Source organism: Nerophis lumbriciformis, linkage group LG04 (genome assembly GCF_033978685.3).
Source record: "Nerophis lumbriciformis linkage group LG04, RoL_Nlum_v2.1, whole genome shotgun sequence".
Lineage (NCBI taxonomy): Eukaryota > Metazoa > Chordata > Actinopteri > Syngnathiformes > Syngnathidae > Nerophis > Nerophis lumbriciformis.
Window position 1 is genome coordinate 5,837,896 of NC_084551.2, and position 15,492 is coordinate 5,853,387.

Genomic DNA, 15,492 nt, shown 5'->3' on the forward strand with positions numbered 1-15,492 from the left:
TCTTTGGTATGTGCGGAAGTGATCGTCTGTCTTCAATATTTTTGTGCTCGTACATGTATTAACAAGTCTGCCTCAGTCCGGGCGAAATCCTCTTATTGCAGTAAACACTGCTTCCCAAACATGGAGCTAAAGGAATCTCAAATTAAAAGCAAAAGCTCCTAACACAATAACAATCTCATACTTAAAATATACAACATATATCAATTGGCAATAAATATTTATCTAATGACTAAAGCAAAATATGTTCGAGACCAGTGGTTCTTAAACCTTTTTGACCAAGTACCACAATAATGACGACATAAAAATACAGTAGCGTAGTAGGCCTAAGTATTCTTTAAAAAGTAAGGCGAACGTTTTCCAATCCATCCATTTTCTACCGCTTGTCCCTTCCGGGGTCGCGGGGGGTGCTGGAGCCTATCTCAGCTGCATTCGGGTGGAAGGCGGGGTACACCCTGGACAAGTCGCCACCTACTCGTAGGGCCAACACAGATATATTTAAGAAGTATATTTAATATTTTTGTGTACTGTAACATTACATACAAATAACAAACGTCATCAACAATGATACTCCATATCCATCCATCCATCCATCCATCCATCCATTTTCTACCGCTTTAGCCTTACAGGGTGGCGGGGGGTGCTGGAGCCTATCTCAGCTGCATTCGGGCGGAAGGCGGGGTACACCCTGGACAAGTTGCCAACTACTCGTAGGGCCAACACACATATATTTAACAAGTATATTTAATATTTTTGTCTACTGTAACATTACACACAAATAACAAACGTCATCAACAATGATACTCCATATACATCCATCCATTTTCTACCGCTTGTCCCTTATGGGTTCGCGGGGGGTGCTGAAGCCTATCTCAGCTGCATTCGGGCGGAAGGCGGTGTACACCCTGGACAAGTCGCCACCTACTCGTAGGGCCAACACAGATATATTTAACAAGTATATTTAATATTTTTGTCCACTGTAACATTACACACAAATAACAAACGTCATCAACAATGATACTCCATATACATCCATCCATCCATCCATTTTCTACCGCTTTAGCCTTACGGGGTGGCCGGGGGTGCTGCAGCATATCTCAGCTGCATTCGGGCGGAAGGCGGGGTACACCCTGGACATGTCGCCACCTAATCGCAGGGCCAACACAGATATATTTAAGAAGTATATTTAATATTTTTGTCTACTGTAACATTACACACAAATAACAAACGTCATCAACAATGATACTCCATATCCATCCATCCATCCATCCATCCATTTTCTACCGCTTTAGCCTTACAGGGTGGCGGGGGGTGCTGGAGCCTATCTCAGCTGCATTCGGGCGGGAGGCGGGGTACACCCTGGACAAGTCGCCACCTACTCGTAGGGCCAACACAGATATATTTAACAAGTATATTTAATATTTTTGTCCACTGTAACATTACACACAAATAACAAACGTCATCAACAATGATACTCCATATCCATCCATCCATCCATTTTCTACCGCTTTAGCCTTACGGGGGGGCGGGGGGTGCTGGAGCCTATCTCAGCTGCATTCGGGCGGAAGGCGGGGTACACCCTGGACAAGTCGCCACCTACTCGTAGGGCCAACACAGATATATTTAACAAGTATATTTAATATTTTTGTCCACTGTAACATTACACACAAATAACAAACGTCATCAACAATGATACTCCATATACATCCATCCATTTTCTACCGCTTGTCCCTTATGGGTTCGCGGGGGGTGCTGAAGCCTATCTCAGCTGCATTCGGGCGGAAGGTGGTGTACACCCTGGACAAGCCGCCACCTACTCGTAGGGCCAACACAGATATATTTAACAAGTATATTTAATATTTTTGTCTACTGTAACATTACACACAAATAACAAACGTCATCAACAATGATACTCCATATACATCCATCCATTTTCTACCGCTTGTCCCTTACGGGGTGGCGGGGGGTGCTGGAGCCTATCTCAGCTGCATTCGGGCTGAAGGCGGGGTACACCCTGGACATGTCGCCACCTAATCGCAGGGCCAACACAGATATATTTAACGAGTATATTTAATATTTTTGTCCACTGTAACATTACACACAAATAACAAACGTCATCAACAATGATACTCCATATACATCCATCCATTTTCTACCGCTTGTCCCTTACGGGGTGGCGGGGGGTGCTGGAGCCTATCTCAGCTGCATTCGGGCGGAAGGCGGGGTACACCCTGGACATGTCGCCCCCTACTCGTAGGGCCAACACAGATATATTTAAGAGTATATTTAATATTTTTGTCCACTGTAACATTACACACAAATAACAAACGTCATCAACAATGATACTCCATATCCATCCATCCATCCATCCATTTTCTACCGCTTTAGCCTTACGGGGTGGCGGGGGGTGCTGGAGCCTATCTCAGCTGCATTCGGGCGGAAGGCGGGGTACACCCTGGACATGTCGCCACCTAATCGCAGGGCCAACACAGATATATTTAAGAGTATATTTAATATTTTTGTCCACTGTAACATTACACACAAATAACAAACGTCATCAACAATGATACTCCATATCCATCCATCCATCCATCCATTTTCTACCGCTTTAGCCTTACGGGGTGGCGGGGGGTGCTGGAGCCTATCTCAGCTGCATTCGGGCGGAAGGCGGGGTACACCCTGGACATGTCGCCACCTAATCGCAGGGCCAACACAGATATATTTAAGAGTATATTTAATATTTTTGTCCACTGTAACATTACACACAAATAACAAACGTCATCAACAATGATACTCCATATACATCCATCCATTTTCTACCGCTTGTCCCTTACGGGGTGGCGGGGGGTGCTGGAGCCTATCTCAGCTGCATTCGGGCGGAAGGCGGGGTACACCCTGGACATGTCGCCACCTAATCGCAGGGCCAACACAGATATATTTAAGAGTATATTTAATATTTTTGTCCACTGTAACATTACACACAAATAACAAACGTCATCAACAATGATACTCCATATCCATCCATCCATCCATCCATTTTCTACCGCTTGTCCCTTACGGGGTCGCGGGGGGTGCTGGAGCCTATCTCAGCTGCATTCGGGCGGAAGGCGGGGTACACGCTGGACAAGTCGCCACCTACTCGTAGGGCCAACACACATATATTTAACAAGTATATTTAATATTTTTGTCTACTGTAACATTACACACAAATAACAAACGTCATCAACAATGATACTCCATATACATCCATCCATCCATTTTCTACCGCTTGTCCCTTACGGGGTGGCGGGGGGTGCTGGAGCCTATCTCAGCTGCATTCGGGCGGAAGGCGGGGTACACCCTGGACATGTCGCCACCTAATCGCAGGGCCAACACAGATATATTTAACGAGTATATTTAATATTTTTGTCCACTGTAACATTACACACAAATAACAAACGTCATCAACAATGATACTCCATATCCATCCATCCATCCATTTTCTACCGCTTTAGCCTTACGGGGTGGCGGGGGGTGCTGGAGCCTATCTCAGCTGCATTCGGGCGGAAGGCGGGGTACACCCTGGACATGTCGCCACCTAATCGCAGGGCCAACACATATATTTAACAAATATATTTAATATTTTTGTCCACTGTAACATTACACACAAATAACAAACGTCATCAACAATGATACTCCATATACATCCATCCATTTTCTACCGCTTGTCCCTTATGGGTTCGCGGGGGGTGCTGAAGCCTATCTCAGCTGCATTCGGGCGGAAGGCGGTGTACACCCTGGACAAGTCGCCACCTACTCGTAGGGCCAACACAGATATTTTTAACAAGTATATTTAATATTTTTGTCTACTGTAACATTACACACAAATAACAAATGTCATCAACAATGATACTCCATATACATCCATCCATCCATTTTCTACCGCTTGTCCCTTACGGGGTGGCGGGGGGTGCTGGAGCCTATCTCAGCTGCATTCGGGCGGAAGGCGGGGTACACCCTGGACAAGTCGCCACCTACTCATAGGGCCAACACACATATATTTAACAAGTATATTTAATATTTTTGTCTACTGTAACATTACACACAAATAACAAACGTCATCAACAATGATACTCCATATACATCCATCCATCCAGCCATCCATTTTCTACCGCTTGTCCCTTACGGGGTCGCGGGGGGTGCTGGAGCCTATCTCAGCTGCATTCGGGCGGAAGGCGGGTACACCCTGGACATGTCGCCACCTAATCGCAGGGCCAACACAGATATATTTAAGAGTATATTTAATATTTTTGTCCACTGTAACATTACACACAAATAACAAACATCATCAACAATGATACTCCATATCCATCCATCCATTTTCTACCGCTTTAGCCTTACGGGGTGGCGGGGGGTGCTGGAGCCTATCTCAGCTGCATTCGGGCGGAAGGCGGGGTACACCCTGGACATGTCGCCACCTAATTGCAGGGCCAACACAGATATATTTAACAAGTATATTTAATATTTTTGTCCACTGTAACATTACACACAAATAACAAACGTCATCAACAATGATACTCCATATCCATCCATCCATCCATCCATTTTCTACCGCTTTAGCCTTACGGGGTGGCGGGGGGTGCTGGAGCCTATCTCAGCTGCATTCGGGCGGAAGGCGGGGTACACCCTGGACATGTCGCCACCTAATCGCAGGGCCAACACAGATATATTTAACGAGTATATATAATATTTTTGTCCACTGTAACATTACACACAAATAACAAACGTCATCAACAATGATACTCCATATACATCCATCCATCCAGCCATCCATTTTCTACCGCTTGTCCCTTATGGGGTCGCGGGGGGTGCTGAAGACTATCTCAGCTGCATTCGGGCGGAAGGCGGGGTACACCCTGGACAAGTCGCCACCTACTCGTAGGGCCAACACACATATATTTAACAAGTATATTTAATATTTTTGTCCACTGTAACATTACACACAAATACCGTATTTTTCGGAGTATAAGTCGCTCCGGAGTATAAGTCGCAATGGCCTGAAAATGCATAATAAAGAAGGGAAAAAAACATATAAGTCGCACTAGAGTATAAGTCGCATTTTTGGGGGAAATGTATTTGATAAAAGCCAACACCAAGAATAGACATTTGAAAGGCAATTTAAAATAAATAAAGAATAGTGAACAACAGGCTGAATAAGTGTACGTTATATGACGCATAAATAACCAACTGAGAAGGTGCCTGGTATGTTAACATAACATATTATGGTAAGAGTCATTCAAATAACTATAACATATAGAACATGCTATACGTTTACCAAACAATCTGTCACTCCTAATCGCTAAATCCGATGAAATCTTATGCGTCTGGTCTTTTACGTGAATGAGCTAAATAATATTATTTGATATTTTATGGTAATGTGTTAATAATTTCACACATTAGTCGCTCCTGAGTATAAGTCGCACCCCCGGCCAAACTATGAAAAAAACTGTGACTTATAGTCCGAAAAATACGGTAACAAACATCATCAACAATGATACTCCGTATACATCCATCCATCCATTTTCTACCGCTTGTTTCTTTTGGATCGCGGGGGGTGCTGGAGCCTATCTCAGCTGTATTCGGGCGGAAGGCGGGGTACACCCTGGACAAGTCGCCACCTCATCGCAGGGCCAACACAGATAGACAGACAACATTCACACCCTAGGGCCAATTCAGTGTTGCCAATCAACCTATCCCCAGGTGCATGTCTTTGGAGGTGGGAGGAAGCCGGAGTACCCGGAGGGAACCCACGCAGTCACGGGGAGAACATGCAAACTCCACACAGAAAGATCCCGAGTTCAGGCTCGAACCCAGGACCTTCGTATTGTATTATGTTTAACATTATTCATTATTCAGGCTGTATAGTTTTAAATGAACTGCGAGCCCGGGATTGAACTCAGGACTACTCAGGACCTTTGTATTGTGAGGCACATGCACTAACCCCTGTCCCACCGTGATGCCCTACTCCATATACAGTACGTACATATTTCGTGGTACACGTATCACAGTTTGAGAAGCACTGTTCGAGACCAAAAATCACTACACATTCTTTAGTGCTCGCTAGTATTACCATATCTACGTAATTGTGTAGAATATTGGGGAAAAACTACAAAAGTACAATTCACATGATAATTGTGTTACAAAAGGACAATTGGAAGGACAGTTACAATAATACTTAATGTTGGCTATGGAGAACATACAAACAAACCCTTTATCAATTAAACCCGAAATATTGAAATTTAACGATTAGGTGCATTTTTAAGCAGCTAAAATTATTCACAAATCAAACTACAACCTGATACTTAAGAATGTACTACAATTATTTAACAAAAAAAGAGAAATATAACTTTAGGGAAAACATCCAACTTAAAACAGTTGTATGCACGTACAACACTTAAGACTTTTAGTGTGTGGAATTAAATTATGGAATGGATTAAGCAAATAAATCAGACAAAGCACTAATGTGATTCACTTTAGGAGGCTGTTCAAATGACAAGTTTTTACAAAGTACAAGGAAGAATAATTATCATAAATATCTTAACAGTTGTTGAAAACAAGATATTCATCTCATCAAGTGAATCATAACTGACTCAAACTATTTACTAAGAAAACTGTTGTATTTAGAGTTTATTGATGTTAATTGTGTTGCAAAATGAGAACAGGAAGCGAACATTTGTTAGTAATTGCTATGAAGTGGAAAATATGTATTATTAAATAAGCTTTGCTTCTTCAACTCGTTTTTGGACATGTTGTAAAGAACATTTTAAATATCTGATGTATCATAATGAAACTGTATACATGTTCAAAATGAACTTCCACCAACAATAATTGCAAAAAAACTTAACTTTTGCAACATTATAAGGCTTATTTTTGATAAGTGTTAATTCATCATGTGTTAATTATTGTGGATGTAATTGTGATGGATACCTTCTTGAGGTGGGAATATTTGGGCACTTCACGATTTGATTATGATTCAGGAGCTACGATTTGAAAAAAAATTGATTATTGATGCATCTTTTATTTATGTGAATTGATGCAGTTTTGCATTTCTTTTTGTTTCACTAAATAAGCATTTATCATTTGCAACTTTAAAAAAAAAAAAGTGCATTTGTAATAAGAATCAGTTAAACAAATTCCCACATTTATTAAATTGAATGGAAATGTGTACAAAACTGGAACATAAGAGCCGTATAATAAAAGAGTCTTTCTACAGTCAGCCAAAGTTTAGAACTGTCTGCATTACTTTATTTACAATGAATAAATCGATTATCGATTATTGACGTTTACCGGTACTAATCGATTTTATAATCGTCCATGTCCAAATTGCGATGCATCTAAAAATTGATTATTTCCCCCACCTTTAATACCTGCACTGTATTTAACTAAGCCTTTTGACAGAATGTTGCACTTCTCATGTAGTTAAAGATCTAAACTATTAGAGACAACTGAGTAAGATGCGATTGTATGTCCAAAATATGTATTACAACATTAAGATATATTGTAATATTGACAACAAAACTGAGCATATTTATCTTCAAAAGAGAATAGTTTGTACATTTCTACACAGGAGTGTACCGATTGATCCCCAGAGGATGATGTCGCAGAGGTGTCCGAGTCAATTTGAACTATTTTTCCTCACATTTTTGAAGATAGTTCAAAGGACATACTCTGAAAACATTTTTTTTAATGATCGGGTGACCTTAATTATACTGAGAGCGCAGCAATTTTAGATTGTATTGATCTCAAAAAATATATATCGGCAACCACAAATTTTGAATCAAATTGATGTTAAAATTAAAAAATTACGCTCTTATTTCTACATACAACATTAGGAAGACAAATTGCAACATTGTGTACATGTAAGGAATGACTAAATAAATACAGAGAATGTTTTACATAATAACCCATTCAGTGATATGAGACACCGTTTTCATTGAATAAATAATAAGGGTGTGTAGAAACAGAACCGTATACATTTTTGAATATAAATAAAAGGATATTAGACATACATGAAATATGTTTTATTTAAACACACATTAAAATGGATTAGGCATTGCTGAAATTCTAATTCAAATCAGATTTTCCTCTGCTAGGAAACAAGCGGTGCTATTTTTGATGCAAAATATATTTTTGAGGTTTTACTTTTGATAAAAAGTTAGAGAACGACTGCAATATATGATTTATGAAAAATAAACTGTCAAGAAAACATGCAACAGAACAGGAAATCTTACCAAATCTCCCTTCCTGTTTAGAGCTTATTTTGACACTTACATTGCATGATTTTGTTTACATAATGTGAATGTATTGAAGTTTGACTACGGCGCTCGTACAACAGAGTTAGTGCTCTAAATTGAAAGTTTAACGACCAAATTAAGTCAATATCAGCAGCTTTTTACCACGTCCCAATCAAATGAATTTTGTCTGAAGCAGACTTGGACAAACTAATCCATGCCTTTGTCTCTGTCAGGCTAGAATACTGTAATGGCATTCTCACTGGGCTCTCTAAACAGGCTGTAAAGCAGCTGCAGTACATCCAGATCTCTGCTGCTCAAGTCCTGACTCGAATCAGGAAATATGACCATATTAGCCAAATCTGCAACAGTCTTCCAGAAGATGTGACACAGGATTCTCACAATGTTCAAATCCAGACAGAAAACAATTATTTTAAGATGTGTATATGACGTCTGAAATACAGTGGGGCAAAAAAGTATTTAGTCAGCCACCAATTGTGCAAGTTCTCCCACTTAAAATGATGACAGAGGTCTGTAATTTTCATCATAGGTACACTTCAACTGTGAGAGACAGAATGTGAAAAAAAAATCCAGGAATTCACATTGTAGGAATTTTAAAGAATTTATTTGTAAATTATGGTGGAAAATAAGTATTTGGTCACTTCAAACAAGGAAGATCTCTGGCTCTCACAGACCTGTAACTTCTTCTTTAAGAAGCTCTTCTGTCCTCCACTCGTTACCTGTATTAATGGCACCTGTTTGAACTTGTTATCTGTACAAAAGACACCTGTCCACAGCCTCAAACAGTCAGACTCCAAACTCCACTATGGCCAAGACCAAAGAGCTGTCGAAGGACACCAGGAAAAGAATTGTAGACCTGCACCAGACTGTGAAGAGTGAATCTACAATAGGCAAGCAGCTTGGTGTGAAAAAATCAACTGTGGGAGCAATTATCAGAAAATGGAAGACATACAAGAGCACTGATAATCTCCCTCGATCTGGGGCTCCACGCAAGATCTCATCCCGTGGGGTCAAAATGATCATGAGAACGGTGAGCAAAAATCCCAGAACCACACGGGGGGACCTGGTGAATGACCTGCAGAGAGCTGGGACCAAAGTAACAAAGGTTACCATCAGTAACACACTACGCCGACAGGGAATTAAATCCTGCAGTGCCAGACGTGTCTCCCTGCTTAAGCCAGTGCATGTCCAGGCCCGTCTGAAGTTTGCCAGAGAGCACATGGATGATACAGCAGAGGATTAGGAGAATGTCATGTGGTCAGATGAAACCAAAATATAACTTTTTGGTATAAACTCAACTCATCGTGTTTGGAGGAAGAAGAATACTGAGTTGCATCCTAAGAACACCATACCTACTGTGAAGCATGGGGGTGGAAACATCATGCTTTGGGGCTGTTTTTCTGCTAAGGGGACAGGCCGACTGATCCGTGTTAAGGAAAGAATGAAGGGGGCCATGTATCGTGAGATTTTGAGCCAAAACCTCCTTCCATCAGTGAGAGCTTTGAAGATGAAACGTGGCTGGGTCTTCCAGCATGACAATGATCCCAAACACACCGCCCGGGCAACGAAGGAGTGGCTCCGTAAGAAGCATTTGAAAGTCCTGGAGTGGCCTAGCCAGTCTCCAGTCCTCAACCCCATAGAAAATCTGTGGAGGGAGTTGAAAGTCCGTGTTGCTCGGCGACAGCCCCAAAACATCACTGCTCTCGAGAAGATCTGCATGGAGGAATGGGCCAAAATACCAGCTACTGTGTGTGCAAACCTGGTAAAGACCTATAGTAATCGTTTGACCTCTGTTATTGCCAACAAAGGTTATATTACAAAGTGTTGAGTTGAATTTTTGTTATTGACCAAATACTTATTTTCCACCATCATTTACAAATAAATTCTTTAAAAATCCTACAATGTGAATTCCTGGATTTTTTTTTCACATTCTGTCTCTCACAGTTGAAGTGTACCTATGATGAAAATTACAGACCTCTGTCATCATTTTAAGTGGGAGAACTTGCACAATTGGTGGCTGACTAAATACTTTTTTGCCCCACTGTACATTTAATCTACTATTAGGTTTTAATTCACTCATGGTTATTTTTATGATGATTTAATTTTTATGTGGGATTTTATTTGCCTTCTTGTATTTCATGGATCTGCAACTTAGATTTACCTTGTGTACAAATTGTGCTCTATAAATAAATTTGCCTTACGGAATTCCTAAAATGCCACTTAAATTAACAGCCTGTGGTGACATTGTTAAGATGTGTGTATGCAGCAAAACATCTTTTAATTTAGTAATGCCCACTTGCCACTGAACAGGCTGCCAGTTCATGGGTGAGTTAATGTAATGTTATCATTCCTAAAATGCTCCAAGTCACAATGCCGTAACACAATGTGATCCTGATAAGATGACAGAGGCATATAAACAGAGTAGCACTGATAATGCAGTTGTGGGAATCTAATAAAATATACATTTATTACCTCACATACACTTTGAAAAAAAATTGGGTTTTTGTCTGCACTTTATGATGTTTTCCATTTTCTGCTTTGTCTCTGCAGATGCAGACTATAAAATGTGTAGTTGTAGGGGATGGCGCTGTCGGAAAGACCTGCTTACTCATCTCCTACACAACCAACAAGTTCCCCTCAGAATATGTGCCTACGGTAAGAGCAGCAATATAATATTTATCATGTATGGGAAGTTGTGATGGTCGGTGATTACTTCATTTTTGGAGACTGTCGGAATGGTCTGAACTCCCTTTTCGAAAGCAGTTTCAATCAATCAATCAATCAATGTTTATTTATATAGCCCTAAATCACAAGTGTCTCAAAGGGCTGCACAAGCCACAACGACATCCTCGGTACAAAGCCCACATAAGGGCAAGGAAAAACTCACCCCAGTGGGACGTCGATGTGAATGACTATGAGAAACCTTGGAGAGGGCCGCATATGTGGGTAACCCCCCCCCCCCTCTAGGGGAGACCGAAAGCAATGGATGTCGAGTGGGTCTGACATAATATTGTGAGTGTCCAGTCCATAGTGGATCCAACATAATAGTAAGAGTCCAGTCCATAGTGGGGCCAGCAGGACACCATCCCGAGCGGAGACGGGTCAGCAGCGCAGAGATGTTCCCAGCCGATGCACAGGCGAGCGGTCCACCCCGGGTCCCGACTCTGGACAGCCAGCACCTCATCCATGGCCACCGGACCTGTGCCCCCCCCCCTCCACAAGGAAAAGGGGAGCAGAGGAGAAAAGAAAAGAAACGGCAGATCAACTGGTCTAACAGGGGGGCTATTTAAAGGCTAGAGTATACAAATGAGTTTTAAGATGGGACTTAAATGCTTCTACTGAGGTAGCATCTCTAATTGTTACCGGGAGGGCATTCCATAGTACTGGAGCCCGAATAGAAAACGCTATATAGCCCGCAGACTTTTTTTGGGCTCTGGGAATCACTAATAAGCCGGAGTTCTTTGAACGCAGATTTCTTGCCGGGACATATGGTACAAAGCAATCGACAAGATAGGACGGAGCTAGACCGTGTAGTATTTTATACGTAAGTAGTAAAACCTTAAAGTCACATCTTAAGTGCACAGGAAGCCAGTGCAGGTGAGCCAGTATAGGCGTAATATGATCAAACTTTCTTGTTCTTGTCAAAAGTCTAGCAGCCGCATTTTGTACCAACTGTAATCTTTTAATGCTAGACATAGGGAGACCCGAAAATAATACGTTACAGTAGTCGAGACGAGACGTAACGAACGCATGAATAATGATCTCAGCGTCGCTAGTGGATAAAATAGAACGAATTTTAGCGATATTACGGAGATGAAAGAAGGCCGTTTTAGTAACACTCTTAATGTGTGATTCAAAGGAGAGAGTTGGGTCGAAGATAATACCCAGATTCTTTACTGATTCGCCTTGTGTAATTGTTTGGTTGTCAAATGTTAAGGTGGTATTTTTAAATAAATGTCGGTGTTTAGCAGGACCGATAATCAGCATTTCCGTTTTCTTGGCGTTGAGTTGCAAGAAGTTAGCGGACATCCATTGTTTAATTTCATTAAGACACGCCTCCAGCTGACTACAATCCGGCGTGTTGGTCAGCTGGTCAGTTTCATATTGAGCAGAATAATGCCTCACAGAAAAGTTGCCATGAGGGCTGCACTATTCTAGAAAATATGTGAGTCACGATCATCTTGCTTAGAATTGTAATACGTGGGCCATGTGCTTTTTGTTTTTTAATGTAAATGATTAGAAAGACTGAAAATAATTCATCAAGTCAAAAACATGGCATGTTGACTGACATGACAGTACATTGGTGCACGTAATAAAGACGAGTCAACAGAAAAGTCAATTCATTTTCAAGTGTTCCTTTTGCGAGCTGATGCGTCGGCTCTTAGCGGGTATAACCAGAGCAGCAGAGTCAACTCACCCTGGCCGATGAGGCTCGCTAGGGGAATGGGAATGACAGGGTGAGAAGTGTTGTCTGTCATGCCTGAGACAATGCATGGTGAGTCCCCTGAATACAATTGCAGCGTTTGTTTGTGATGCAGCTCGTTATGTAAAATGTCGGAAAAGCTGATGTCATTTTCATTTTTTTTTTTTTTAGACAGCCAACTAGTTGAGACTGAATTGACCGTGCTTCTGCTGGTTGTAGCCAAGTAGTGCGCCGTCTTTTACCTTCATACTTGCCAAATGAATGACCAATGAACCGATTATTATGCCTGTTCCTATGTATATTAATGGTGTTAAGGGAAATTAACCACATAATTAACTGACCAAAATGTTTCTACAGGTTTTTGACAACTATGCCGTGACAGTGATGATCGGAGGCGAGCCCTACACACTAGGCCTTTTTGACACAGCAGGTAAAATGAACTTTAAGTCAAAGTCTTGTTTCCGCCACTAAAAGCTTATAAAAAAATCTAATTTCTTTTAGGCCAGGAGGACTACGACAGGCTGCGTCCTCTCAGCTATCCACAGACAGACGTGTTCCTTGTTTGCTTCTCTGTGGTCTCCCCGTCTTCGTTTGAGAACGTCAAAGAGAAGGTCAGTTTTGCTGAAGTTGCCTCAAAGCAGGTGAGATGTTGTGTTGAAAATATAACAAAAACCCCTTCTATTTCATGTAAGGATGGGCGATATGGCCTAAAATCTAAATTGGGATGAATATTGCAGCCTTTTGCAATAACAATATACATCACAATATGTTATTTTACATATAAATTACATTACATCCATTTTTAAATGGATTATAAAGGCTCCTAATGTAGCTGCTGACGTATGAGGTAAAGTTGTCATTTCCAATTTCTCAAAACTATTTTTAATCTACTTGTGCATAGCTTTTAGAATACCGTATTTTCCGCACCATAAGCCGCCCTGGGTTATAAGCCGCGCCTTCAATGAACGGCATATTTCAAAACTTTGTCCACCTATAAGCCGCATCTAACTGCGCTAAAGGAATGTCAAAAAAACAGTCAGATATGTCAGTCAAACTAATAATATATTAAAAACCAGCGTGATGTGGGCGCGCATGGAGTTGTATATCAACATGGACGGAGCTGCGTGAAAAAAGCCACCCGGCCTCTTCGCGTAAACTTACCTTAACCACTCGCTCATCTTTTCTTCATCCATCCATCCCTTCGAGTTAGCTTTTATGATGACGCCGGCTGGAAAGGTCTCTTTTGGCAAGGTCTTCCTTTTGAATATCACCATGGGTGGAAGTTTCTGGCCATTAGCATGGCAAGCTAGAACCACAGTGAAGGATGACTTCTCATTCCCTGTGGTGCGAATATTCACCGTACGTGCTCCCGTTGTATCCACAGTGCGGTTCACAGGAATATCAAAAGTCAGTGGAACCTCGTCCATGTTGATAATGTTCTCTGGCCGGATCTTTTTTTCAGCTATCTTGTTTTTACAATATGCACGGAAAGTAGCCAGCTTTTCTTGAAAGTCTTTAGGCAGTTGCTGTGAAATAGTAGTCCGTGTGCGGATGGAGAGATTGCGTCTTTTCATGAACCGGAAACCTGTCGCTTAGTAGGAGCCATTTTGTGGTCTTTACAGATGTAAACACACAAAGGAAATGAAACGTAATATCCGCGCGCTTCTTCTTCTTCTACGCGGGCGGGTGGTTGCTTACAGTAGAAGAAGAAGCGCTTCCTGTTCTATGGGGGCGGGTGCTTACCTTGGCGGTTGTTTACCGTAGTTGCGAGACCGAAACTTTATGAAAATGAATCTTAATATTAATCCATATATAAAGCGCACCGGGTTATAAGCCGCACTGTCAGCTTTTGAGTAAATTTGTGGTTTTTAGGTGCGGCTAATAGTGCGGAAAATACGGTAGAAATCCATATAAATCAATTGGAACTAATGGTAAGTATATCCAATGTTTCTATATATCAATGCTTTTGTCTTCAGTGATGACGTATCACATATAGCGCATCAGAACGTTAGCCAAGAAATAAGTCCACAAACTAGAAAAAATGAGTAAATAGCAAAAGTTTTCGGAGAGCTTTTTTGCCAAGGGGAAAAGGCCACGGTTCTTATTTATTCAGCTGTATGGTGAGTTGTATATTTCGTCCACTTATATTGCTGTATATATCTGCCACATGTGGAAGGCCTGTCCGTGAAAGTAATACCTACATTAAAACAGTCCCACGTGCAAAAAAGGTTGGGCGCCCCTGAATTATTTTGTCTATATTGTGCAACCCTAATTTGATGTAGCTGAAATAGCCAAAGTAACATTTGTATGATCATTTAAAAACAGTGTGATTACTGGCTATATGACACCATCAGCACATACAGGTAAAAGCCAGTAAATCACCCAACCATGCAAATTTTGCATTTCCTTTGGAAATCGAGGTCCCAGAGTCTGGAGGAAGACAGGAGAGGCACAGGATCCATGTTGCCTGAAGTCTAGTGTAAAGTTTCCACCATCAGTGATGGTTTGGGGTGCCATGTCATCTGCTGGTGTCGGTCCACTCTGTTTCCTGAGATCCAGGGTCAATGCAGCCGTCTACCAGCAAGTTTTAGAGCACTTCATGCTTCCTGCTGCTGACCTGCTCTATGGAGATGGAGATTTCAAGTTCCAACAGGACTTGGCGCCTGCACACAGCGCAAAATCTACCCGTGCCTGGTTTACGGACCATGGTATTTCTGTTCTAAATTGGCCCGCCAACTCCCCTGACCTTAGCCCCATAGAAAATCTGTGGGGTATTGTGAA

At 41.5% G+C, this 15,492-nt stretch overlaps 2 protein-coding genes across 3 annotated transcripts in view; one reads left to right on the forward strand and one right to left on the reverse strand.

Annotated features, from left to right (window-relative positions):
• The window catches only part of cdc42l (cell division cycle 42, like), a 28,136-nt gene that overhangs the window by 8,803 nt on the left and 3,841 nt on the right, over positions 1 to 15,492 (forward strand). For both annotated transcript variants that reach the window (XM_061948100.1, XM_061948092.1), the window contains exons 3-5: positions 10,839 to 10,943; positions 13,069 to 13,141; positions 13,213 to 13,322. In XM_061948100.1, the coding sequence (XP_061804084.1) occupies positions 10,839 to 10,943; positions 13,069 to 13,141; positions 13,213 to 13,322 (288 nt within the window). The remainder of the gene's footprint in view (positions 1 to 10,838; positions 10,944 to 13,068; positions 13,142 to 13,212; positions 13,323 to 15,492) is intronic.
• LOC133595415 (vesicle-associated membrane protein 3-like) overlaps positions 1 to 15,492 on the reverse strand; it is a 239,557-nt gene that overhangs the window by 1,046 nt on the left and 223,019 nt on the right. The window lies entirely within an intron of this gene.